The sequence below is a fragment of the Cygnus olor genome, chromosome 25 (genome assembly GCF_009769625.2).
Source record: "Cygnus olor isolate bCygOlo1 chromosome 25, bCygOlo1.pri.v2, whole genome shotgun sequence".
In the NCBI taxonomy this organism is placed as follows: domain Eukaryota; kingdom Metazoa; phylum Chordata; class Aves; order Anseriformes; family Anatidae; genus Cygnus; species Cygnus olor.
This window is the reverse complement of record NC_049193.1, coordinates 5,923,227-5,949,686: the sequence shown is the minus strand read 5'-3', so window position 1 is coordinate 5,949,686 and position 26,460 is coordinate 5,923,227. Positions and strand designations below refer to the sequence as shown.

Here is a 26,460-nt window from a genome sequence, read left to right as displayed (position 1 = left end):
ATTCAGCACGTCTGCTTGTCCCATTGGGAAAGTGTTATTGTGGCCCCACGTGGGGTCTGATCCCATGGGAGGAGGGCGCAAAGCCCTACCGGGGCATCCCCCGTGCCTACCAAGTCTGTTCCCAACGCACCTCCCATGGAGCAGCCCCTGGCCCTGCCTGGCCTCTGGAGGGGCTGGAGGCAGCCCATGGGCACCACTGCCCAGCCCGAATCCTCCTCTTTGCAGAACCCCCTCTCCAGCGACAATGCCTCGTCTCTGTGCAGCACCGTGGATTACAAGCCGCCGCCGCCGGAGGAGGAGGCAGTGGCAGAAGAGGCTGAGGACAGCAGCGAGCCCGAGGAGTGCTTCACTGAAGGTGAGGGATCGAGCAGAGCTGGGCTCTCCGTGGAGAGGGGGTGGTGGGCGTGGAGGGGCTGTTGCAAACCAGTGCTTGCAGTGTCACAGCCCTAGGACTCGCCTAGCTCAGCCCAAGCTTCCAATTCTCCTGCCCTTGTGGGTGGGCGTCCCCATGCCCAGCAGGGTCCTTCCCCAGCCTCCACCTGGGAGGGGTTAAAGCATCAGTAAAAGCACAAAAAACTTCTCTCTGGTGGAGAGGCAACCCAGGCTCTCTGTCCCCATCCCCAGCCTGCGTGAAGAGGTTTCCCTGCCTCTACGTGGACATCACCAGCGAGAGAGGGAAGGTCTGGTGGAACGTCCGGAAAACCTGCTTCCGCATCGTTGAGCATGACTGGTTCGAGACCTTCATCGTCTTCATGATCCTCCTCAGCAGCGGGGCGCTGGTAGGTCCCACCCCACCGTTCACCCCATCTTTGCTCTGCAGCAACTCCCTGCAGCTTCTCCTCCCACCCTTAATCTCAGCTGCGAACCATCTGCACCTTCAGCTTAGTTTGATGTGGATGGCTCATCACTTTGCTGCCTCCATAACTGACTGGCAGGAGATGCTTTATGGGTAATTGATGATCATTATTTTGCTGTTCAGCACTTTCTGCTGCTGACGGGTGTGCTTTCCCAGCACCTGGGTCTCCATTTGCAACGACCTCACTAAAAAGCTGTACGTCGGCCGTTAGGTCCTCCCTGAGTGTTTGGGCTGGGCGCAGCTCAGCTGCCCCTGTAAATGCACGGAGCTGATGGGGAGACCAATCCTTCTGCAGGGCTGGGGGTAAGGAGAGAGGGAAGGTGAGCAGAGGGACTGGACGTGCCTTCAGATGCACTTCATGTGTCCGCACCATGCTCTGAAGTGCAGTCTGGGGCCAGCTGAGGCTGTAGCTGTGTGGGAATCGAAAGCTGTGCTGAAGCAGCTGTGCAGCACCTGGTCACCGTGCCCCTACCTCTGCTCACACTTTACATGCCACATGGACACATCAGGAACCCAAACTCCTAAGAGAATTTCCAAAACTACCTGGGCACCCAAAGGTGTGGGTAGGCGTCCTGGCTTTTGATTCACATGGAGACTGTTGGGAATTAGGTGCAGCTGGACATTTGCTTCAGCACAGCTTTGCTCCGGGACAAACCCTGCTCCACATAGCCACCAAAAACCTGCAAACAAGAGTTAGACCCCGTGTTGGTCTGTAAATGCCACCTGTAGCGAGGCTCTCAACTCTTCAGGCTGCCCCAGGAAAGCAGGGATGATGCACTGTGGCCATGGCTGCACTGAGCTGGGCAGCGGGTCTAGTGGAAGAACGACTGTCACGTAGCTCCGCGCCTCTTCCAGGCTTTTGAGGACGTCTACATTGAACAGCGACGGGTGATACGCACCATCCTGGAGTACGCCGACAAGGTCTTCTCCTACGTCTTCGTCATCGAAATGTTGCTCAAGTGGGTGGCCTACGGCTTCAAGGTTTACTTCACCAACGCGTGGTGCTGGCTGGATTTCCTCATCGTCGATGTAAGTGCAACAAGTGCCTGCAGGATCACACTTAGCCAGGGGGGTTGGGAGCGCTACGGACTTGTGGCCAGCTGTGTCAAACCAAGCCGTGGTTGCATTTTAAAGGACAAAGAGGTGGCTGTGGAATGAGGGCTTAGACCATTGTTTTTTAATGGACACTCTTTTTCCCGGTTACAGAAACCCTTTCAAACCCTTTATGCACGCACCAAGCACAAGCCCACAGGGCTCTACTAGACCCCAGCAGAGATGTGAAGGGGCGTAGGGTCCCCTGAAAGCTCTGTGACACAGCAGGCCATTTCTGTGTCCCCCACCACCTCCACCCAAGAGGCAGGGACCTCCTTGGGGCGGCCTGGTCACCAGAGACCTGGGGACTCAATGCCAGTCCCTGTGTCCCGAGACAACATGATGACACCAGCCTGAGGGATGTGTTGGGGAGGGAGAGAAGGGCAGGGGCGCACAGATGGGGTTCAGTTTCTCCCCGCTGTTTCCATCTGAGGTGCTGCTAACTCCTTGGGCTGCTCCTTCCAGGTTTCTATTATCAGCCTGACAGCAAACTGGCTGGGATACTCCGAGCTGGGAGCCATCAAGTCCCTGCGGACACTGAGGGCCCTGAGACCACTGCGCGCCCTGTCCAGATTTGAAGGGATGCGGGTAGGTGCCTCTTCATGCTCCAACACGGCTGCATGATGCAGCACCAGTCAGCAGAGCTAGGCCCTGGCTGGTCACCAACATTGGGAACCCATCCCAGACGATTTCCAAAGGTCTCCAGATCAGTGGGGTCAATGCTAAATACCCTTGGCCCAGCCTGAGCCCGCTCTGTGCTGCAGGGGAGGATAAGGCTGGGACACAGAGGTGCAGGGCCACCTGGCTGCCAACCTGGTTCCCTGGCCAGGGCCTCCATGGTTGTTTCTCTCCATGCAGGTGGTGGTGAACGCCTTGCTGGGCGCCATCCCCTCCATCATGAATGTTCTGCTGGTCTGCCTCATCTTCTGGCTGATATTCAGCATCATGGGGGTGAACCTCTTTGCGGGGAAGTACTACCGATGCGTAAACACCACCTCGGGGGAACTCTTTGAAATCAGTGTGGTGAACAATAAGAGTGACTGCATGGCTCTCCTCCACACCAACGAGGTCAGATGGGTCAATGTCAAGGTCAACTTCGACAACGTGGGCTTGGGATACCTGTCCTTGCTGCAGGTGGTACGTACAGAAAGCAATTGCTGTCCCTCCAAGCAGCACATTGTCTTAGCAGGGCGGCGTGAGTAGAATCAGAGTTAAAATGAGGTGCTCCCCTAATGCCCAGGATAGGTTTCTTGGCTGCTGCTTAGTTCCAGAGTTGGTATTTAACCCCAAAAACCTGCAGAGTCAAGGAGGAAAGGGAGAAGATAGAAGATGGGAGGGGAAAAGGTAATTGTCACCAGGGAATTGTTGTGGATGAATGAGTGTAGCACCAAGCCTGGAGCTGCAGGAAGTCCTCCACAGCAGGGGATGCAGGAGCAAGGAGGCAAGAGAGTTTTAAAGCACCATTATTTGGAAAAGGAATATGACATAATGCAGGGGAGTTGGAGCCAACAAAGCCTCCAATCTGCCCAATCCACCTCTCAGGCTCCCTAAACTCCAGACTCCCAATCCAATTTTGCAGCCTAACAGATTCCTGGCAGGGAGATGTTCTCCTTGCTACAGTTAGGTCTGTTACAGTCACAGGCTGCAAGAGTTTTGCATGAGGAAGATGACGATTGGAAAAAGAGCATGTGTGTGTTGGCTGCAGGGCAGTGGACGAATGCAGCCGTGCTTCCACTGAACCCACTGCAGCTGAGCAAGGCAAGCAGAAGGGGAACTGCTCACCACAATTTTAATAAAAATATAGGTGTGGGCTCTGTTATTGGGTGGACTGGGGTTACTCCCACTGGATCCAGGGGAACTGGTGGTTGCAGAACCAAAGCATAACCCAAACTGATTAACCACCTATAAATTTAGCTTCCTCTTCAAGGTTTGTTGTTCCATCAGACTCAGGAAACAAGATGTTCAGGCTTTTTGCTTAGCAAATCAGCAGCAAAAGCCTGTAAATACACAGTGTACCTTCACCTCACTAGGATGGGGGTCCACCAGCCATCAGCGGCAGCAAGACAGAAGGCAGGATTTATGGAGGTGGCGCTCATCCAGGGAGAAGGAAAGAAGCAGCCAGGAAAATTGGGGCAATTCATTGTTTTAGGGAGAAAAGAGTCCACGGCTGCTTTTTCCCAGCCTCTTTTGAAGTGGTGCTTTAGGAAGTCATTGGTAACCTCAGCCACAGAATGGAGCTTATATGCCCATAGGTGTGCACGCACCTGTGTCAACTTCAGTACTTCTGTATGGGTGCGTGTTTCTTGTGGATGCAGCACGTAGTCCTTCTGCCACTCCCCCTGAGGAGCTGCCTGTGGTGCAGCAGCAGCTCCATGCATGGAGCCAAACCCCAGCCTAAGCCCCAAGTGCGTGCTCAGTGCCTTCCATACCCCCTGTAGCCCCAGCTGCCTCCTGATGAGCCTGCTCCTCTCTGTGTCCCTGCAGGCGACCTTCAAAGGCTGGATGGACATCATGTACGCCGCCGTGGACTCGCGTGAGGTGAGGGGATAAACAGGGACATCTCGCTGCCAGCACCAAGTGTCACTTGTCCCATAGGGCTGGTTCCACCCAGCTGGCCGGGGCTTCAGCTGGGTCATGGGCCAAAGAGTGGACAACCCCCCCCCCCCAAAAGTCCCCCTGCCAAGGTCTGCAGCTTCAAAGAGGGCGGTCGGTTTTGTCCCTCCCAGAGCCTTCTGCCACCCATGTCACTGTCACCTGCATCCCAGCCGCCATCCCAGCTGCACCCCAGTCCCTGTGCCAGGCTCCCAGCCCACCCTACAGCTGGGCTGAGCCCAGCTTCAGCTTTGCGGTCTGAAACCCCCACTCTGCACCTACAGCTCTGTGTAACATCCTCTGTGTGCTCCTCCAGCTCGAAGAACTTATCCCTTCCTGGAGACAGTGATATATATATATCCAAAAAAAAAAATGTTCCAAAGAGTTTCATGTTTGTGCTGTGATCCATCCCCAGATGTGTCCCTGCACCACCCCCGACCATGGCCATGGGCTGATACAGAGGATTTCCTGCCTTTCTCTAAGGGAGCACAGCAGACTTGCCCGTGCCCCGTTGAGGGTCAGCCCCGCACACCCACACCCCGAGCACGTTGTTTTCACTGCCTTTTTTTAGCTTCAGAAACAGCCGCTCTGCTCACCCCGGCTGCAGCTGCCAAGCACCCAGCCATAAAGCTGATACGGGAAAAAATGTGCTCTCCTCTGCCAGGAGCTTGCCTTGAAATGGGGGAAGTCATTTGTGACACCTAGGGACGTCTCGGCTCAAATATTAGCAGAATTAAATGACACCCATTGAGATGAGGAGGGTTGGAAGACCCTCCTCAGGCTGCCAGGCTGTGCCGCCCCTGGGTGCTGGCATGATGTGAATTAAACCACCTTTCCTTTCCCCTTTCGGCTGTATTTCAGCCCTTGGAAAGTTGACTGTTGGGAAGAAGCCCAATTTGCTCATCAATATCAGCCCTGCCCTGTGCAGCCTTCCTATTCCCCAGCACAGGGCTCCGGACATCCTTGTCCTCAGCCCAGCTGGCGCCTGCTCCCTTGGGGACCACACAACCCAGCCAGCATCTGCCAAAGGCTTTGCAGCAGCCACCCCATGCTCTGTCAGGATATGGTCGCCCCTGGACCAGGGGCTTGGGGACATGCTTTTGGGGGAGAGTTAGTGTCATGTACTCGTCTCTGATCTCCCATCTCTCCTGGCCAGATTGAAGAACAGCCATCGTACGAGATCAACCTCTACATGTACATCTACTTCGTCATCTTCATCATCTTTGGTGCCTTTTTTACCCTGAACCTCTTCATCGGTGTCATCATTGACAACTTCAACCAGCAGAAGAAAAAGATAAGTATTTTCTGGGTCCCGCAGCCACCTCTGCCTCCTGGAGCCCTGGTCCAGGACAGAGGGGAGCAGCATCTTTCCTTTTCCCACTGCGACCCTTTCTCATCATTTTTCCATGCGTTGGGGAAAGACTGAACTTCTGAAAATGAAAACTTCTGAGCTGTTTTGAAGCAAATAACATGGGACAAATGCGGGGGCAGAGAGTGCGTAATGGAGCACGTGCTGCTCGCACCAAGCAAGTTCTGAGCTCACAGGATCTGGGAACACGGAGCTAGGGTGAGCGCCACTAGGGCACGGGGTGCCCTGCTTGCTGATCAGGTGCTTCCCCAGTGCCGTCATCTTGCCTCAGCAGGAGGAAACCACAGCGCTGGGTTTAGCACCCATAGGTGCTGTCAGCAGGGGGAGGAAGCAGGTTTCGCTGAATCAGCACAGTGAGCAAAGCCCAGCTGGGGATGCATGGTGGGAAGGAGCGGGGCGTGGTCAGGGATGTTTGGTGGGAAGATGTGAGTCCCCAAGGCTAACGGTGGCGATTCCCTTTATACTTTGGAGGCAAAGACATCTTCATGACGGAAGAGCAGAAGAAATACTATAACGCCATGAAGAAGCTTGGCTCCAAGAAACCCCAGAAGCCCATCCCCAGGCCCTCGGTACGTTGGGTTAACGTCCTTGGAGCGCAGTGGGGAGGGAGTGCCTCAAGCCACAGACTGTCCCGAGTGAACAAGAAAGGTCTGGAGTAGAGCATTTGACGGCACAAAGAGCCAAATCCTGGTTTCCCCTTTATCTCCTCAGACAGGATCTTTGTAAGGGCTGGGGCTTCAGGAGAGGTTCACCTCAGGCAACCCTGCCTGGGTCTGTTCTTCAGCTCTGGGTCTGCTGGCAAGGGCAAGAGGGGGATCCCTTTCATAGGGATCAGGTTTTTCTCCTAGTTCCTCTCTCACAGATGGGTTAGAGTCAGGGAAACCTCAATGCTCCTAGAAGGGAAACTGGTCCAGTCAATACATACACAGTTGTGACTTGGGCTTCTTGGTGGCCCAGCTCAGGTGAGGTCTTCTCTGGTGTGTTCCTTTTTGCTCTGATGCATTAGCAATGGGTATACTTGGAAAACAACAGCCCTGTGCCCACACCTCACCCAAAGTGTCACCAGCCTGGCCTCATCCTGCGAGGCGCCAGGTGTTTTCCTCCCGCGGTTTCGGCTGAGACCCACGTAGGGGCTGCGACCCTGAGATTTCCTGCACACTGTTAAATATGGTTCCTTCTTCTCTTTCTGTTGTGTCTTTGTTTTCTGTGGGTCTGTTCTGTGTTCCCACCTCATCTCTGGTTCTCCATCATTGCCCCCACGGCCCCCACGGCAGAACAAGTTTCAAGGGATGGTGTTTGACTTTGTTACCAAGCAAGTGTTTGACATAACCATCATGATCCTGATTTGTCTTAACATGGTGACCATGATGGTCGAAACAGATGATCAAAGCCAGCTCAAAACAGACATCCTCTACAAAATCAACCTGGTCTTCATCGTCATCTTCACTGGAGAGTGTGTGCTAAAAATGTTCGCCTTGCGCTACTACTACTTCACTATTGGCTGGAACATATTTGACTTTGTGGTGGTCATCCTCTCCATTGCAGGTAAGCCCTGGAGGCTCTACCAGTTCCTCGGGGACCCCACTGGGTAACAAAGAGTAGAAATGGTCTATCCGATCGCAGCCATCACCAGCCAACCCTTGCCCACCCTTTGAGCGGGGTGAAGGGACCCTGGGACAAGAGGGATGCAAGGCCACCCTGTGCCACCAAGGCAGGGTGAGGAGCAGGAGATGTGTCCCACTCCCTCCGTCTCAATGTGTCATGGCTGCACTGCAGAAACAGAGCAGCAGCTCTGTTTAATCTTTGGCTCTGTTTAATCTTTGGCTCTGCACTCAGAGATTTGAATATGTTCCCTTTACTGCCGGAGGAGCTGAGAGAACTGCGTGCGCTTGGGGCTGGCCTCATCCTAGCCCTGGTAGATGATGGAGAAGCTCCACCTGGCCCCCCTGTGTCAGCTGCAGAGCACAGCAAACTCACTTCTTTTTCATCCCTTTGCAGGTATTGTCCTCTCAGACATCATAGAGAAGTACTTCGTATCACCCACGCTCTTCAGGGTCATCAGGCTGGCGAGGATTGGCCGTGTCCTCCGGCTGATCCGAGGAGCAAAAGGCATCCGGACTCTCCTGTTTGCTCTGATGATGTCCCTGCCTGCCCTCTTCAACATCGGCCTCCTGCTGTTCCTCGTCATGTTCATCTACTCCATCTTTGGGATGTCCAACTTCGCCTACGTAAAGAAAGAGGCAGGGATCGATGACATCTTCAATTTCGAAACTTTTGGGAACAGCATCATCTGCCTCTTCCAGATCACCACATCAGCCGGATGGGATGGTCTGCTCAGCCCCATCCTCAACAGCGGCCCCCCCGACTGTGACCCCGAACTGGAGAACCCCGGCAGTTCAGTAAAAGGGAACTGCGGCAATCCATCCATCGGCATCTTCTTCTTCTGCAGCTACATCATCATTTCCTTTCTTATTGTAGTGAACATGTACATCGCCATCATCCTGGAGAATTTCAACGTGGCCACGGAGGAGAGCAGCGAGCCACTCTGTGAAGATGATTTTGAAATGTTTTACGAAACATGGGAGAAGTTTGACCCGGATGCCACCCAGTTCATCGCGTACAGCACCTTGTCTGACTTTGTGGACACCTTGCAGGAGCCGCTCAAAATTCCTAAACCAAACAAGATCAAGCTGATCACTATGGATCTACCGATGGTTGCTGGGGACAAAATCCACTGTCTGGATATCCTCTTTGCCCTGACGAAGGAAGTGCTGGGAGACTCAGGAGAGATGGATGCCCTGAAGGCCACCATGGAGGAGAAGTTCATGGCCGCGAACCCCTCGAAGGTTTCCTACGAACCCATCACCACCACTCTGAAAAGGAAGCACGAGGAAGTGTGTGCTACAAAAATCCAGAGGGCTTTCCGGAGGTACCTCCTGAGGCGCTCGGTGAAGCAGGCCTCCTACATGTACAGGCACAGTAAGGACGAAGACGCCCTGAGAGGGGACGCGCCCGAGAAGGAAGGTCTGATCGCAACCAAAATGCGCGAGATGTATGGGAACAGTGGGACAGACGTGGAGACAGCCCCGGCCTTTAGCCTTGCACCTGTGCCGAGCTCAGAGACTCAAGATGCTCCCAGTGAAGCGAAAGTGTGGGATGGGAAACGCATTGTGAAGGAGTCGCTTGTGTAATGGGGAGCGATTTCCATCTGGTGGCATCGCCCAGCCTGAAAAGACTCCATTTGTATCTCCTCTTCAGAAATCTTCCATGTTCAGATCAATAGATCTCAGATGTTGAGCTAATTTCAGATATTTCAAGCAGACACCTTAACTTTCTGAGCAGGATCTCTTACTGATCCTGGTTTTTGTAGCTCACTGCACTTGCAAAGGGCTTAATATTTTTCTTATGAGATTGAAATGTAAAATCTCTCTATTGTTGGTGAAAGAGAAACATTTTAGTTTTGAAATGATCTAATCATGGTAATGATGTTTTTCAGACATTAACAAATGAGGATGGCTGTCCTTTTACTTAAAGTAATTGTTTATTAATGTTATTTCACAATGAAGATATTTTCTTCCTATTATTCTTCCAGAGTGCAGCCAAGTAACCAGTGAAAGATGAGCCAAGTGAAATAATATTAAGAATAATTACAGAAAGGTTTTGTGAACAAAAAAATCTCCAATGTCTTAAAGTAGCACCTTTCTTTTGGATATTTTAATAAGCTTTATGGATTTTTGTTATATACAGAGAAAGTGCAATTATGTCTTAAAGATTTGTTTGCATAGCCAAAACAAAGCATCTGCAGATATGTTCTCAGGGTTAAATATCAGATTTTAAAGGTCTCTGAATATACGCTGAAATCATAAATCATTCAGGTCTCCATGGTACGAATGTAAACTGTATATTCATGCTTCTCTTCTGTTTTCCCATTCCATCCAGATTTTGTGGCAGGAAAGCGATGGACAGAGGTAGCATTTGGAGAACCTCCTCCAGGAGGTCCCTGTAACAAAAAAACACCTTGAGCATTTTTCTTCGAGCCCCACAGCAAGCGGAAACTAGCCTTAGCTAATGACACATGTCCCCAGGGAGTGGGGAGTGGTCTTTGCATTGAGTCACTCAATGGGGTCCCATAAACCCTACCAGCTACCAAGCGCCGGGGCCTTAACACAATGAATGCTCCTACCCAGAAACGCTCAAGAGGGGTGGCAGGTGGGTGTAAATTCTCCAAATTACCCAATACTCAGGCAGGGCATCCTTCCCTCTGCCAGGGCTCCGGAGCTGCCCCTGCGCCTGGTGGTTCCGCGGTGCCCACAGAGCCCTGGGGCCAGGAGGATCCTCGCCAGGAAACATCCCCCAGAGACGGGTTCTCCCAGGGGAAGGTCCTGTCATTGCTCCCATAGGTGGCCAAAAGGAAAGAAAATGGAGTAAAATGAGCAAAAGGACCCCGGTTAATCTCTGGACTGCCTTCTTTCTACAAAAAGGAAAACACTCTTAAGATCAAAACAACCACGAACCAAACCTTCCAGTTAAAACAAGGGCTGCTGCTTGAAGCCAAAGGGTCTGTCTTTTTTTCTTCTTCTCTTCTGTTTTGTTTTGTTTTGTTTTTAATTATTAATATTATATCTTCTCCCTTGGGCTGGTTTTGGCTCAGAGCCGTTGCAGATGCCTTATGGCACCCCACAGAGCTCGCTTGCGTCCATGTGCTTTTGGCCAGGCGGCAGAGCCGGGGCCGCTCTGCCCACTGCATCACACCACGTTGTGCTTCCATTTCCATGTGCATAGGGTGACGCTCCCTGGAACAGGAGCCTGAGCTTCTTACGGTGTGGCATGCTGCTTTAAAGTGCCTTTGCATGGGAAGCATCCGTGGCACAGCTCTTTCCAGCCCAGGTTGTGGTTCACGATCAATGCTGCTTGTACGTACGTGTCGTTGGTGATGGAAAAATGCCAAAGAGCAGAGTTTGTGTGAGCTAAAGCCCTTTTTCTTTGTACATTTCTTAAAATAAACAACCGTAAATGGTCAATTATTACAATACCAAATGTGTTGGTGTGTGTTAGGGGAGGAAGTGTTTTCCATACCACTGGGAAGGGGAAATCACCTGCCCCAGTCATAAATACCTGCTCCCTCCAGGGAGCCTCTGGACACACCATCCTCTGCAGGACCCCAGTGGGGTCCCATTCTGCTCAAGAGACCTCTCGAGATGAAAGCTCCCCCCTGCACCTCCAGCCCAGTCTCCAGAGCTTCTGCTCTGCTTGTGGATGTGTCCCATGGGCTCCTTGCTGCTTCCCCCAGCAATGAGCCCCAGCTATAGGAGACGCTGCTGTCGCTTCAGCCAAGGAGAAGGGAGGGCTTGGAGGAGGTGCCCGATACTGGGCTCTATGGAGCCAAACCTGCCCCACTGGCTGCAAGGGAGCAGGTCAGCATCACGCGGAGGAGGCAGCAGCGGGTGAAGAACGTTCCTGTGCTGATGCGTGGCCAGAGGCTGAGCTGGGAGTGACCTCCAGGACCCGCTGATATCCCCAGGGGCCACAGCACAGCCTCACCGTTGTTTTCTCTCTCCCTAGAACAGCTCGTGCCAGGGCTGGTATAATTCAAGTGGGATGCATCACAGCACCCACGCAGGCAGCAGGATGGAGGGAGGAGGTGGCACAGCCTCTGTGTCCCCGTCCCCCTGCGGTGGCAGGAAGGACAGCAGTGAAACACAAGACACCATGAATAAGAATGGGCCGGTGAAGGGTGCAGCTGCCTGGCCCTGGCTCAGCTGTGCCCTGTGCTCATCCCGCCACCCGCTGTGGGGACATGGGACCTTCCTCATGGGACCATCGGGTCTTTCCCAGGCACCTCCAGCCTGGGGAGCAGCTGCTGGCCTTCCTTGCATTGCTCATTGCAGCTCCTATATCCAGCCCCAGGGGCTGATTACCAAATCTCTCCTGTGCTTCCTGTGCTGTCCCAGCTCTTGGGCATCTCCATCACTGCTGGCTTGCCAGGACATCACAGCCAGGCTGAGTTTTAGCAGCAATACCAAGGGTGCTGACAGTTTAGCCCCAGCATACAGCTCCATGCATGGCACGGCCTAGCTGCTCTGCTGCAAGAAGGCACCTCTCCCATCGTCTCTTTCCCTGGGGCCACAATTTCTCTGGAAACCTTTATTTCTGCTCTTGCTCAGCTCACACCCCCTTGCACACAAGGTGAGACTTGGGCTGGCTCCCAGCAGCTGCCGGATGCTCAGAAACGGCAAAAAAGAAACGACCTGCAGAAAGTGGAGGTTTGGGGAGGCCCCAAGAAGACAGAGCCGGGCTCTGGGGACCAACCCGGCTGGCAAAAGTACCCCAAGGTGTTTTTCAGATGGAGTTACAGTTCAGTGCTCACCCGTAGTTTGCAGAGCACGGCGGTTGGAGAGGTGCTGTGGCACAGTGCAAGGGGGAACTGCACCTCTGTGCCAGAGAGATGGGGCCAGGGCACAGCTTGGGTGCCACTTGTGGTGGCTGTGCCCAAAAGACGCAGGAGGAAGGGTCTCGGTCATGGCAATTGTGCTGCAGAGAAGGACCAGGCATGGCGAGCACCCAAGGAGGGGGCTCTGTGTCTTGGACATCCTGTCTAGGCTTTGCCCTTACCCGGATGGGCAGCCCTAGGGACACTTTGGGGTGCTGGGGACAGGGGCTGTGCACCGATGCCACCAAACCCTGCAGCGAGCAGGAGAAACCCACAACCCGCCTCCTTCCCACACTTCATGTGCTGCTCTGACCTCGCAGCCACTGGTCCAGCCTCCACCACTGCCTGCGGCTGCGTTCCCCATCTCCTGCAGGGCAGAGCCCGTGCTGTTAGGGAGCTGGGGTGTGATCCTGCCTCGCCTGGGGTAACCCCATCCCCTGCCCCGTGGCACGGAGCCGTGCTGGTGCCAGCACCCCCTCCCTGCGCTGCACCTCTGCCAGCCCAGGCGTGGAGTCACCAAGCACTCCACGGACAGGCTCACCTCCACTGGGGGTGCAGAGCCACCAGCCTCGGTCCCCTCCCTCAAATAACTCTGCCATGGTGAGCACGGCCCGAGGACACGAGGCTGGACAAGGCAAGGGCGGGCACAGCAACGGCCGCCCCAGCGTCTGCGCCGCATTCAAAACCAGCCCCAGGGAAAGTCCCCACCACGTCCGATTTACATGAGCAGGAAAGACGCCGTCTTGCGTAGCAGCAGCTTTGCCATTTTTAGGTGCAAAGGCCAAGCTGTTTGGAGCAGCCGTGGTGTTTTTGCAGAAGCAAGGGTCAGCGACTGGATGCTTCCCTGTTGTTTGCGGTGAGAAAATGGCTGATTTCTGCAGGAGGCTCTGGGTGCTCCAGGCAAACCTCTGGCTGATGGCCCTGGCTGCAGGTAGGCATCCAACGCGGGCTTTGCATTGTAGAGGGTTGAAGGAGCAAGAAAGCATGCACACTGGCATATGTCCCTTGCTTTGTGCATTGAGGGACTCCATCCATGTCTGGCTTTAAATAAATTAAACTTTGCAAGTTATGAGCTTTTGCACAAAGCCAGCCCGGGGCTGGGACAGGGCGCAGGAGCTGGTGGGCAGCTGGGACCAAGGGAACTGGGGAGCCTGGTGCTGAGCGGGTGCAGAGCCTTCATGGCTGTGGTGGCAGGAAAGAAGGGTTTTCTTCACCATTTATTGTTCTTGGAGGCTGGAGGATGGGAGCAAGCTGGGGTCAGCACATCACAGAGGCCAGGGCCAAGCCACCTGCCTTTACTCCACAGGGCTGTGTGTCCAAGAGTGGAGGAGAAATGGGAGGAAAAAGGCTTTCAGGGTTGACCTGGGGGGTCAGTGTGAACATCCCTATGCTGCTCCCTTTGAATCCCCATGGAGAAGCAGCCTTTCAACCCAGGACATGGCTCCTGTCCCCTTCCTCCCCGTCCTTGATGCAGGGGCACCCACGAACCTTGCAGCAGCCCCCACCCTTGTCTTCAGGCTGAGGAACGTGTGCCCTTGGGGGAAAATCATGTAAAGGGCTGCTGTTGGGTAGCCACCCGAGCCCCACGCAGATTTGATGTGGCAAGGGTTCATCCTTACTCGCAGGGTGGCTTCAGAGAAGGTGGGGAAAGCTTGAGCTGCTTGTGGATGCAATGGAAATCTTGCCTTTGGAGGGTCCGAGGGCTGCAAGGTGAGGAGCCAGCTTGGTCGTCATTCAGAAACAGCAGCAGAAATCAGAGAGCAAAGCCCCAGCTGCAGGTGGCAGGGACAGGAACCCAGCGCACAGGCTGGACAAGGGGCATCTCTGCATTGTAAAATGACATGAGGCCAGAAGGGAGAATTTGTCTGCAGGGGGGCAGGCACTGGAGACAAACTGGGCAGCCTGGTCCCAGGCAAGTCTCTGGAGCCAGCAAGTCCCCACCACGCTGCTCATCGGGGCGGGAAGGTCTGCAGCGGGGCAGCAAAGTGTGGGGCAAAGCTCAGGCTGGGGAATTGGCTTCTTGTTCTTCTTATTATTATTATTCTCTTCTTCTGGGGGGGCTCTGCAGCAGCCCCAGCATGCTGGAGGTGGTGCAGCCCCCACCTCCATGCCAGCTGCCCCGCAGCAGGGCTTGGCGAATGCTCCCCGAGCGGACGGAGCTGGGCGCTGAAGCGGCGCGGCAAACAGGGCTGGTGCTTCCTGCCCAGCTGCAGCAAGAGGAACTGGGCACCCACGGGGCACCAGGCTCCTCGCCCCGGCCCAGCCCATTTTAATAGCAAAGGCAGGTTTCACCGCGTTGTCAACCAGAAAGCAGCTTACTTAATTCAGGAGATGGGGTGGAAATAGGAAGGTTTGTGCTCAAATGGCCTCTGAGTGGGGTCTGGTTGATGCTCCTGAGCTCGCTGCCCCATATGGGGAGGGTGTGAAGGACCCACAGTGCGTGCCATCCCATCTGGGATGTCCTCAGTGGGCTTCTCCTACAGGAGCCCTTGGCCAGTGTCTCAGGCCCCTTCTCTGTCTTGCAGGTGGGATCTCAGCAGTCGGGAACAGCACCGGGAACAGCACCAGTAACAGCACAGGTAACATCTCAGACCCGCTGGGCTCTTCCCTGTGTCCCCAGGGTCCCTCCCAACCCTCTGGCTGTGCCATGAGGCTGCCAGCCCCAGCAGAGCCACAGATGTCCCCAGAACCCTTCCCAGGCTGCAACCTCCTCCGGGGCATCTCCCTCCCCTGCTCTCCCTCTGCAAAGCCGGATCCGTTTTGTCTTTCCTAAGGACGTGAGCATTTTAACTCAGCATTTGCAGAGTGCATTGGGTGATCGGGCCGTGGCTCGGGACCAGGTGATAGAGGTGATGGGCTTGTGCACACAATGCTTGTGCCATTCCCACCCCCAGGATGCTGAGCATGAGCTCTGCCACCCAAACAAGTCCCAGCTCTGGGATGTGAAAACAGGCAAAATACAAATTTGAGCAAAATGAAAAAAAAAGTAGAAGTGATGGGGAGGGAAGCCAACTGGGGGTCTTGGCAAAGGCTCCGTGATGCATGCCAGTGCAGGCTGTAATCTGGGAGCCAAGCTGGGGCTAAGAAGGCATATGTATATAGAGATGGGTGGGAGCAGCAAAAAAAGTGTCCCAGTGAAATCACTTCCACAAAAAATGAGTTTCCATTACAAGCACGTTGGCTTTACGTGCCCATCCTTGTCCCCTGGCAGGCAATGGGTGCCGAAAGCTGCACCAGCACCCGCGCTACGTGGCGGCCAAGAGGAACACACCCATCAACTTCATCTGCTACACCCAAGAGCCCCAGAGCATGCAGTGGTACAAGACATCGGAGGACAGCGATCAGATCTATGTGATGGACCAGAGCACCTCCCGCTTCAGCGTCGAGAGGAAAGAAAACTTCATCAACTTCACCATCTTCAGGATCAGATACGAGGACAACGGCATCTACGTGTGTGACAGGAAGAATCTCACGTCGGAGAACAAGCGGCCACACATGTGCGGGACGGAGCTCAGAGTCATGGGTGAGTGGGAGCCCCCCATCACCTCCACCGCTGGTGTGTGACCTCCACGCACTTTTCCTCCTTCCCCCCTCCACGTGAAGCCCACATCACACTCCTGGCACCCACCTTTCCCGTGCTGGTGGAACCCCTTCAGACACGACCGTAGGTGCTCCACCACATGGCAGATGTTTCTTTGTGTGCGAGACAACCCCCCAGCTTTGCCTTGGCATGTCCATCCCATATAAATGCATCCCAGGGAGTGCATTGCCCTAAAAAATCACATTTTTCCCAGTTCTGGTCAGTGGTGGGTCTTTTCCAGGGTGTCCCATTCCAGAACTGGTCCCTGATGCCAGCCTCGGGGGGTTGCAATGCCCTGGTCCCTTCCAAGAGACATCACCCCAGTCCCTTCTCTGACACAAACCTGTGCTCGTGCCGAGCTCGTCCCCGTTCCCTGGGAGCCTGGCATGGAGACAGGGCTCAGGTCTCTCTCTGTGCTGCTGCTCCCAGGTCACAGCAATATCCAGCAGATCCAGAGCAGGAACACCCTGAAAGACGCCATCATCATCATCCAGTCCGTCCTGCTGGTCGTCTTCATCAGCGTCCCCATGCTCCTCTTCCTAGACAAAGTGAGTGGCAGCATCGCCAGCAGCGGGGACGTCCCCGGCTCCACCGCCGGGGTGCTCACAGCAGTGCCCCGTGTCCTGGGCAGGGCAGCGAGGGCACTGCTGGGGCCAGGATGGGCAAGGACCAGGTTTGGGGACATGGCTACCTGAAAAAAGCATCTGAAGTGGAGTGGGGGGACTGTCCAGATTTGCCTGTGGAGGCTGTGGGGCCTGGCCTTGGGAGAGGGGTGGAGGATCCCAGCGCAGGCTGCACCAGCTATTGTGGGAGTGCTGGTGACACCCAACCTGTGACTCTCCTCTCTATAGGGTGAAGGCAAAGAGAGCCCTGAGGAGGACCACACCTATGAGGTAATGCTCAATTAATTATAGAAATACCTCTGTAATATCAGTCTGAGCCTTGAAACAGCCAGTTATGCCCTTGCTGGGTGCCTGCTAGGTACAGCAGCCCTCACAGGGCGCACAGGGCACGTTCCTCCAAAGTGCTTGTTGCTCCTTGGCCATAGAGCAGCTTGTAGACCCCAAGCCAAGCTCTAAGCACATTCACCCACCTGTCTCCATCTCCCCTTCCAGAAGCTGCCCTGATCCCTGGGGGAGCACTCTGGAGATGGGTCCCCACTTGGGGGTCCCCCTCCTGTGTCTCAACCTCCTTCCTCTCGGCGCAGGGTCTGGAGGTGGAGCAGATGGCCACCTACGAGGACATCACTCCTTTCCGTGACGTGAAGGCCAAATGGACGGTCGGGGAACACCCAGGGGAGGAGTGAGGGGTCCCACACCCACCGCCAGGCCGGCACCGGTGGCACCGCTCCCTGCCAGCACCGCGCCAGTGCCCCGTGGGGACAGGCACCCGGGTCCCGATCTGCCACCACGGACCTTCAGCTGCCTCCAGGAGCCCTGCGCAGAGCTCGAGTCTTGCTGCCCTTCAGTGCTCGCTGCGCCCCCCAAGACCGTCCTGCCCCGGCTGCTGCTCTTACTGCCCCGCTGCTGAACCCCTAAAGCCCATGTAGATATTAGGAGACAACCCCAGCCCCCTGGTCGCCAGCAGCCCCGATCCCCAGGCAGCCCCACATCACGCTCTGAGCTCCTGCGTGGCCACCACAATGGCAGTACGGTGCTGGGTGCTGGGGCTCCTCTGTCCCCACCACCTCCTGGAAAGAGAGGACCACGCTTGATCACTCCCCATGCTGCAAGGACCCTTGTGGGCTGTGAGACCCCGCTGTGGGCCCTGTACTCCTGGCAGTGGAGCCAAGGTGAGCAGCACCATGGGGGTGCTATAAGTAGATTTGGGGCCACTGTTTAGCTCTCAAGCCATAGACGTGCCCAGCAGGCCAAGCTGGAAGTTGTACAAGCTGGAAGATCCTCTGAAAGTGCCTCGTTCTCTCCAAAGACTGCAGAAAGGCTGGGGAGGCAGCCCCCACCTGGAGGGTCTTGCACAGGGCTTGCTCCTCACCAGGCAAGAGCTGGCCTGTGTCAGAAGGACGTCCCCTTGGTGAGGGACAAGTGCAACCTCAGAACCTATGGGAAAGACTTAAAGTGTGGGACACAGGTGTACGACTGCTTTTTCAAGCCATAATAAAGGTAACGGGTAAATTCACATCCTGCACCTCCTGTTCCAGGCATCCAAGCTGCCTCCTGCCGTGCCTGATCCAGGGGTGTCCTGGTGCCACGTCCTGGTGCCACCCCACCATAACCCTGGTGCCAGGGGCTGTGGGATGTCTGGGAACAAGAAGCAGCTTTCTGTGGGTTCTGCTCAGGCAGCTGGAAACCAAATTTCACCTCTTCAGGGCCCCAAGCGCAGGCAGGGATGTGAAGTCGAGAGCAGCCGTGGGCTCTGCTGGAAGCCCCGGCTGAGCACTCACGGGGGGATCACTGCAGCCCCAAGACGTCAGTGCTGAGCTTGGGATGAGACAAAAACCACCGCCAGGAACCGAAGCAGGAGGAACAGGGCCCAATGCCAGAAGCAAAGAGCTGAGCTCTGCTCCAGCTACATCTGCTCTTGCAAGAAAAGCTAGAAAACATCTGGAGAGGAGCAGAACGGCACTAATTGGTTCTGTTAATAAAAACTGTTTTGGCACGGCAGCAGCAGGCGTGCGGGTGACGGGGCTTCGGGCTGGCTGGGCACACAACACCGGGGCTTTCACTGCCAGGGGGGTCCCCAGAGGCATGGGGAGCCCATCACGGTGGGTTTGACAGGATGAAGCTGGACAAGGCAGGACACCAGGGTGACGGGCATCAGGGGGGTGACAACAACTGTGAGGCTGAAAGATGAGACCTCCCCAAGTCATGGACAGCCAGCAAAAAAAGCTAGGGTAAAATTACGAGCAAATAGGGAACAGGCTGGTTCTTGTTTACTGGTAAATCAGCTTAATGGAAAACTGGGATTCAATCTAAATAGCACAAAAACAGCATTTTAAGGTTGTTTTTTATTAGTTAAATAAGCTATCCTAAACTGGCTACATATACATGTATTTAAATGTTACTTAAACGTGTCTTACTTGTAAATTTGATTAACTGAAGGAGTACTCACAGTGAGGGAAGTGAATTCCTGGTTTCCATGTTTGCCAGGATTTTAGGACTAGCAAGGCTCATCCCTCCGTGCATGGTTTTCAGTTACAAAATGGGAGAGGAAGGCAAATTTTCCGGCCTTCCCAATTCCCAACTGGTTTCTCAGCTCTGTGTAAACAACTCACTCAACTGACTTAACCGAATCACACGAAAGACGGAGAATTTGCTGTTTGCATCTGGAGAGGAAGCAATGTCAAAAGCAGTTTCGGCGACCCCAGTTCCGCTCTGCCGCTTGGCTACTCTCTTAGCCCAGGGCCTTAGCTTCCTTTAAAACGCCAGAAGCAAATAAGTATTTCTGTACTGCTAGGGTTTTACTTTAATTGCTTAGATTAGTTTCTGGGAAGTACAGAGATGGGTTTTAATTTTATATTGAAATAGGCTTGTATTTAAAATGCACTCAGTGTAATTAAATACATTTCAATATATACAGTCCAGGCTCTGTATCCTGATTCTTATCCCCACCATTGAAGTATGATTGGGCAGACAGTTGTTTTTAAGTCCCACTGGGCTGCAGTCCTGGACCTCCTTCAGCCTCATGGTATCTGCCATTTAGAAATAGGCTGGGTGAAATTGAGCAGTCCTGGCTCCAGAAAATACACACACACACACAATTCAAACTGAAAAGAACTATTTACCTTCAGGGCAGTGAGCTAGCAAAGGCAGTCAACCATCACTTAAAGCCTCTGTCATCGATCTCGTTACCGACGGAGCTACAGAGCCTGGGCTGTGGGCCAGCATCTGGCTCCTCAGTCAGGATTCACTGTTTGCAGGTCCGCGGCTGGGAACTTCTGCACAAAACCCCTCCTGAGGGGCCAGGAGGAGCCAGGGCGTACACACACCTCCACGGAAAGTTGCTTCATTTGTCCACAGGGCAAGGCGGGTGGACGTGGGACCACCCTGAAAAGAATGCAGGGTTTTTTCTCTTCCAAACAAGAAAAGGAACTTGGAAATTACTGAGCCTCATGCTGCTTTATGATGTTCTACTTTGGGTCGCACATGTGGGCACTTGGAAGCTAGAAAAATGCCAAGCTGATATTTGCAAGCTGCTTATGCAACTGTAATTGTGCCAGTGGCGTGTGTTTGCCCAGCCCAGGATCCCAGCCACGCACTGCCATTTCCACAAAGCTTCTGCCTCATTTAATGCACAGAAATTATGTGAGTGGGGAAAAAGCAGATCTCAGGGGCACAGCCTGGAACATGCTGGCATCTCTGTGCTTGGCTCTAAGGTGAAAATTGCTGGTTTAGCACCGTGCTTTTGCGAACAGAGCTGGAGGGGCAGCAGGGTAGCAAGTGATGGGCAGCAGTCTGGTGCAAGGTCCCGTATTAATCTAGCTGCAGTGGTAGAGCATCATCGCGAGCAGGCAGCAGAGCCTGTGCTGGCTGGCAGGGCTGCTGCTCTGCTCATCTCTGACGAATATTGACATATTTAAACACTATCTGAAGTAGAAAAACACACCCAGATGTTGCTGGCTATTGGGTGACCAGATACCTGATAGCTGCAGGACCCACTGTTCCCTTTTCTCTAGGGACTGACATTTACTCCGTGACACCACCATGCGAGTGAACACCCAGGGGCTTCTCGGAACAGATCACGCTCTCCCCAGTGTGTTTATTAACGAGCTCTCACACCCTCTGCTGCAGTAATGATGCTGCCTTGTGGAAAGTGGAGCCGAAGCAGGGGGGCAGGCCAACCCAGGGGCTCGGGGAGCCAGAGCACTGCCCCTGACCGGGGGGCAAACAGGGCCCCGAACAAACACAGTGGCTTGGGGCAACCAGTGCCCTAGGGGGAAGGAAAAGTCCTTTAAGAACCACCACCCCCCGCCCCCTGCCCCCCCACAGCTGTCCATCGCAGGTTCTGTCTTGTCTTGCTCAAAAGCAGGGTGTGTGCTGTGACCTCTTCCCCGTCTCCTCTCCACACCAGCCCTCTGCTCGATGCAGAGATATTTCTCATTCCTGTCTCAGGCAAGAGCAGAAAGCAGCTGATGACCAGATCTTCTCACAGCTTTGCCCAGCTGAGGATGTGAGAAACCTCCCAGAGCTCTGGCACCTGGATTTGCAGCAGGCAGGCTGGTACCCAGTAACAGACCTACATGTGACAGCTCTTCACCAAACCTGTGCCAGACAAACCAGCTGACTCCAGGGACCTTGTTCTGTCTCTGCCTGGGAACTGCCATGCTGTTTTTCAACAGGGGTTGATATCTCCTCTCCCAAAGCAGGGCTTTGCAAATTACTTCTGCAGTTCAATGCTTGAGCTGTTGCATGAGGGAAAAACACATTTGTTCTCAGGTGCTTTTAATGTCTTATGTAAGTAAAATAATGCATTGGCTGAAAATTTGAATGAAACCGTTACCTCAAGGAACAGAAATCGTTATTTTCAAAAAAAAAAAAAATCAACTTGTTCAAAATATCCCTTTTCCACAAAAACTATTTGTTGAATTTTTGAAATTTTGGTAGCATGACAGAAGTTACATGGCAGAAATGTGGTTCATCTGGCAACATCCATCCAGCTCTATCCCCACTAACAATAAATGGGAAACCATCTCCTTTGCTTTATGTCAGAGGTCTCCCAAACTGGCTTGTCAGCCCCGTTAACTGTGGGCCAGACCCTGCCTGGAGCAGGCAGAAAAATTAGGAGCACTTTCTACCTATGTGGGGAAATTCCACCATGTAAAAGCACTGATCTGATTTGGAGTGGGTCTTCCCATGATGATAAAACCGTTCTTTGCAATAAACAGCAGAATATGGAGAAATCATTCAGCACTAATTTCATCCCTAGGCAAACATCCTCCCCAACCTTTCCATCTATGTATAAATGACTACAATTAGGTAGCACCATTGCGAACACGTATGCATTTATGCATGGAGAAGATATAGAGAGGTTGTTGTGATCATGAACACATACATACATTTTAAACAGACCCCCTACTATATAAGGGGTGTCTCAACAGTTGCCATTACCAGCCTAGATGAAAGGAAGAAACATTCACTTTCAAGCAACATCTGAGCAACTCTCCAGGCAGAAATGGCTCCAGGTACTCTTCTTTATTTCAGTTTACAAGGATTGCCATTGTGGCTACAGGCAGCATTGTGTCTAAAGAAGGGCAACAAAGCTGGTGAAGGGTCTAGAGAACAAGTCTGATTAGGAGCAGCTGTGGGAGCTGGGGTTGTTTAGCTTGGAGAAAAGGTGGCTCAGGAGAGACCTTATCACACCCTACAATTACCTTAAAGGAGGTTGTAGCAAGGTGGGGATTGGGCTCTTCTCCCAAGCACCAAGATGTAAGATGAGGGGAAATGGCCTCAAGTTGCGCCAGGGGAGGTTTAGGTTGGATATTAGAAGAAACTTCTTTACTGAAAGGGTTGTGTGGCATTGCAATGGGCTGCTCGGGGAAGTGGTTGAGTCACTGTCCCTGGAAGTCTTCAAGAAACATGTAGATGTAGAAGTTAGTAGTATGTTTTCATGGTGGACTTGTCAGCATCAGGTTAAAGGTTGGACTAGATGGTCTTAGTGGTCTTTTCCAACCTGAATGATTCTATGATTCTGATTATGTGCTTTGGGTGATGGGATGATAGGATGGTACTGTGGCCTATATATGCTCAGTGTCTACCCTAAATTAAAATGTGGCAACTTAAAAATCAAGGAAAAAGAATAGCTTTCCCAACAGCGTGACTTTTAACCATGGACTGACTCAGGTATTCATTATGCTAATAATGCAAATGCAAGGGGCATTTCATGCTAAAGGCAAGGGGCAAGGAGAGGCTGGAGAACGAGAAGAAAAGACATGCAAGCCAGAACAGGAATAGTTATTACTAACATAAATAGTGGCAGGGATATTAAAACTCACATTCGAGGCTTAAGATGGGGATCAGGATGATGTCTAATGCCTATGTCCATGTCCTACAGGCTCCAAGGCATTCCTCCACTGAAGGGTGCTTGTCTGAGATTAACTCTGTGTCCATCTGTACTTACAGAGACCACTTGCGCGAGTTAGATGCCAGGGGTTAATAACCTTTAGGCTTGTCAGGGACCACTGGATTCTACAGGTGTGTGCCAGAGAGCAGAAGTTTTCAGTTACAACACAGATAATGCAGTCACTTTTCACCCTAGTGAAGGCAGACGGTTTCATGTCAGCAGCATGGTGTAAAACAAGGCTACAGTGAGCTATTCCCAGTCCCTCCCCTGGTACTCACCATCCCGTTTGCTCATGCAGTGACAGGTGCATCATATTCCATTCATGAAGGCAAGACCCACTGAAAAACATGAGCGTGTTAAGGAACAACACAGAGATGCACCGCAGTTTTCATGGAGCAACAACCATTCTTAAGGCATTAAGAAAAGCACTGCTTATAACATTGGGAGCAGCACAAGCCTCGAGGGCACATCCAGTAAAAGGGGATGGGGTTTCACTGGAGGGCTAAGATCACGTATGAACACAAACAAGACATTCTTTAGGGTTAGTACAGGCAGAAGAGGCCAGGAAGTAATATGCAGGTGCCACCCTCACTGAAGGACAGTTCACACCACTCCTCTCCACTTCGCTGCAGGGTCGTGGTTTTCTCCTCTCATCATCACTGTGATCACCCTGGGATTGCAGTGGCCACAAGAAGCTGCCACCTTCCCAGCCATGCCCCTTTCCAACCTGTTTGCCAACGCTGTGCTGAGGGCTCAGCACCTCCACCTCCTGGCCGCAGAGACCTACAAAGAGTTCGTAAGTGTCACAGCCTCCGGGCATCTCCTCATTAACCTGATGTTTTCAGGACCATACCACGGCTTCCCACCCAGCCCAATTTTCTAGAAACAGATACATTTCGACTACTGGTGTCCTCTGTCAGATCCTGAGGAGGAAAAAGCAGTCTTAATGGGACAGAACCGGTCTCTACCAGCCTGTCTCCTCCTCACAGCTCTCTGCCTCCACCCCTGATCCTCCTCATGGCCACAGCTGCCCACACCCAAACCCAACACTCAGAGCCAGCTGCCTCAAAGAGAAACCCAGTCCTGAGAGCTGTGGGGAGCGGCAGGCATTTTGCAAGACTTTCCTGTGATGGTAACCTATGGCACTGACTTGAAGCTATCCAGCTTCTACTTTGGCCAGAGCTGTTCAAGGGGGTCATCTGCTCCTCAGGAGAACGCAGTCCATGTGGTCTGTGTTCACCTCAGCACTTTGGCTTAGTGAAAGCAAGACCTAGAGGTCCAGTAGCTACTCTGCCAACATGTGATTTCCAGCTTCCTACCTGCCAGTCCTGTACAGAAACACACTTCATGTCTCACGTTTCTTTCTTGAAAAGAGCAACCTGTCAGGACAGCTTGAGGAAAGAGTCAACGCTCTTCTCCCAGTACACGGCCAACAGATCTGAGTGTATTTGGGATGTCTCCACAGGAACGCAGCTATATTCCGGAGGACCAGAGACACACCACCAAGAATTCCCAGGCATTCTGTTACTCAGAAACCATCCCAGCTCCCACAGGGAAGGATGATGCCCAGCAGAAATCAGTAAGTTGTCTCCCCTGGGCAAGCGCAGAACTCTTTTAAGGAACAGAGCATTTCATCTGTGAGCACTTCAGTGCTTGCTGAGGTATCACTCCTCTCCCCTTTTACTATTTACACCTGCATGCAAAAAGAAAGACACCTTTGGGTTAGACTATAAATCATACCCCCACCCCAAAGAGAGTAACTGTTGTCAGAACAGGATGTATGTCTGTATGTCTGGTGCTCCTCAGTCTCTAACACTTGACAAAGCTGCAGAAGCAGTGGCACACCCATGTCACCTCTGGGCTGTTTCAGAAGGAGCAAGACACACAGGTAATATTACAGAACACCTCACCTGCACACCTTTGACCCCCTCTTTTAATTTCAGGATATGGAGCTTCTTCGGTTTTCACTGGTTCTCATCCAGTCCTGGTTGACTCCAGTGCAATACCTAAGCAAGGTGTTCACAAACAATCTGGTTTTTGGCACCTCAGACAGAGTGTTTGAAAAACTAAAGGACCTGGAAGAAGGGATCCAAGCTCTGATGAGGGTAAGTTGCAGCAGGTAGCACGATTATGGAGTAACAGAGATCTCCTAGACACAGGGCACTGAGCTCTCAGGGTCTTCTACAGGATCCAAAGACCATGAGAAGTCTCCCCACTTTCCACTCCAAAGACCATTGGCATCCTTTGGACTTTGCTTACTTTAACATAGTCACACCACAACACTCCACTGCACACAATTCATCACTGGGAGCATGAGAAAACTTGTACCAGACGTTAACAGCACTGCCATAACCACTCATAGCAGCACAGGCCAGGAAGATCACAACACTCTAGACTCAAGTCTTTACAAACCCAGCACCAAAGAATACTCCATTGGTTAAACCTGCTGTTAAACCTGATGTTTGCCCTATCTCCCCATAAAACACTTTAAAGCAAAGCAAATTTTGCAGAGTTCTGCATCCTGACTTCCAAGACTCGAGACATTTTATGAAAACAACCCATATAAGTCTGTGTACTGATGGAAGCCTATACTCTGATGTTTCTCTCTTATACTACATTTAAATTAACATAGCATGCAGACAACTGACAGCTGGAGAATGTTCTTCTTCAGAAAGGTTACTTTGGGCTTTGTTATTTTAAATGACATTAGTTATTGTCTGCCAGGATCCCATCCTAGATTTGCTCAGCATCACCACAGCTAGATCCCCAAGACCTGTATCCATGTGATGTCAGTCTGGACAATGATTTTCATCATCTAGCACCTAAATAACTACAAAAGTCAGGCACTGAGAGTAAACAGAGATCTTCTGTCCTGACTGCAGTCTGTAGCATTTCCAGGTTTCGCTCTCCGTTTGATATAAGCTTGGGCAATGGGAAGCGGTACACAGAAACCAGACAACGATCACACTTTAGCCCTTTTACCACCCTGTTTAGTGAACAAAAATGGCTCCAGCTGCACATGGCTTGGGTCTGGCTTCAAGCTCTGGTCACTGGAAAAGTGGGAGGAAAGAGAGCGTTACTGACCCCTCTCATGACCACCTCCTCTCCAGTGGCTACAGCCAGACCCTGCTTCCTTGCCCCACTTTTAAGAGCCCCCGGTGCCAGCTCAGCCCCGGCCCTTTCCCTCCTGCAGGAGCTGGAGGACCGGAGCCCGCGGGGCCCGCAGATCCTCAAGCCCACCTACGACAAGTTCGACATCCACCTGCGCAACGAGGACGCCCTGCTGAAGAACTACGGCCTGCTCTCCTGCTTCAAGAAGGACCTGCACAAGGTGGAGACCTACCTGAAGGTGATGAAGTGCCGGCGCTTCGGAGAGAGCAACTGCACCATCTGAGGCCCGGACGGCCGCCCTCCATCTCGGCCCCTCGCTGCGGGCCTGCCCCGTCCCCTGTCACGAAAATCGCTCTGCCCCGAGGAGAATAAACCCGCTACCGCTGAGCTGTGCCTGTCTGCCTGCCTGGGGG

General features: G+C 53.0%; 3 protein-coding genes across 3 annotated transcripts in view; all 3 read left to right on the top strand.

Annotated features, from left to right (window-relative positions):
* Positions 1–10,918, top strand: part of SCN4A (sodium voltage-gated channel alpha subunit 4) — a 35,291-nt gene extending 24,373 nt beyond the window's left edge. The window contains exons 16-26 of the mRNA XM_040537027.1: positions 226–355; positions 625–779; positions 1,712–1,885; positions 2,414–2,536; positions 2,807–3,085; positions 4,433–4,486; positions 5,697–5,834; positions 6,374–6,478; positions 7,184–7,454; positions 7,908–10,202; positions 10,253–10,918. Of these exons, the coding sequence (XP_040392961.1) occupies positions 226–355; positions 625–779; positions 1,712–1,885; positions 2,414–2,536; positions 2,807–3,085; positions 4,433–4,486; positions 5,697–5,834; positions 6,374–6,478; positions 7,184–7,454; positions 7,908–9,100 (2,622 nt within the window). The 3' untranslated portion in view covers positions 9,101–10,202; positions 10,253–10,918. The remainder of the gene's footprint in view (positions 1–225; positions 356–624; positions 780–1,711; positions 1,886–2,413; positions 2,537–2,806; positions 3,086–4,432; positions 4,487–5,696; positions 5,835–6,373; positions 6,479–7,183; positions 7,455–7,907; positions 10,203–10,252) is intronic.
* A 2,148-nt stretch (positions 10,919–13,066) lies between these two features.
* CD79B (CD79b molecule) lies at positions 13,067–18,755 on the top strand. Its single transcript, XM_040536484.1, has 6 exons — positions 13,067–13,270; positions 14,865–14,918; positions 15,551–15,862; positions 16,349–16,467; positions 16,771–16,812; positions 17,127–18,755. The coding sequence occupies exons 1-6, from the start codon at positions 13,204–13,206 to the stop codon at positions 17,223–17,225; spliced, it is 693 nt and encodes a 230-aa protein (XP_040392418.1). The 5' UTR covers positions 13,067–13,203; the 3' UTR covers positions 17,226–18,755.
* Positions 18,756–22,882: 4,127 nt separating this feature from the next.
* Positions 22,883–26,348, top strand: LOC121059477 (somatotropin). The gene is made up of 5 exons (XM_040536348.1): positions 22,883–23,010; positions 23,534–23,732; positions 24,402–24,515; positions 24,880–25,041; positions 26,130–26,348. The coding sequence occupies exons 1-5, from the start codon at positions 22,883–22,885 to the stop codon at positions 26,328–26,330; spliced, it is 804 nt and encodes a 267-aa protein (XP_040392282.1). The 3' UTR covers positions 26,331–26,348.
* Positions 26,349–26,460: the final 112 nt, after the last annotated feature.

Coding starts and splice junctions, on each gene's coding strand:
- CD79B (XM_040536484.1), top strand. CDS start 13,204: ATGGCTGATTTCTGCAGGAGGCTCTGGGTGCTCCAGGCAAACCTCTGG. Junction 14,919..15,550: donor CAGCACCAGTAACAGCACAG/GTAACATCTCAG, acceptor GTCCCCTGGCAG/GCAATGGGTGCCGAAAGCTG. Junction 16,468..16,770: donor TGCTCCTCTTCCTAGACAAA/GTGAGTGGCAGC, acceptor TCCTCTCTATAG/GGTGAAGGCAAAGAGAGCCC.
- LOC121059477 (XM_040536348.1), top strand. CDS start 22,883: ATGGGGATCAGGATGATGTCTAATGCCTATGTCCATGTCCTACAGGCT. Junction 23,733..24,401: donor CAGAGACCTACAAAGAGTTC/GTAAGTGTCACA, acceptor ATGTCTCCACAG/GAACGCAGCTATATTCCGGA. Junction 25,042..26,129: donor GGATCCAAGCTCTGATGAGG/GTAAGTTGCAGC, acceptor TCCCTCCTGCAG/GAGCTGGAGGACCGGAGCCC.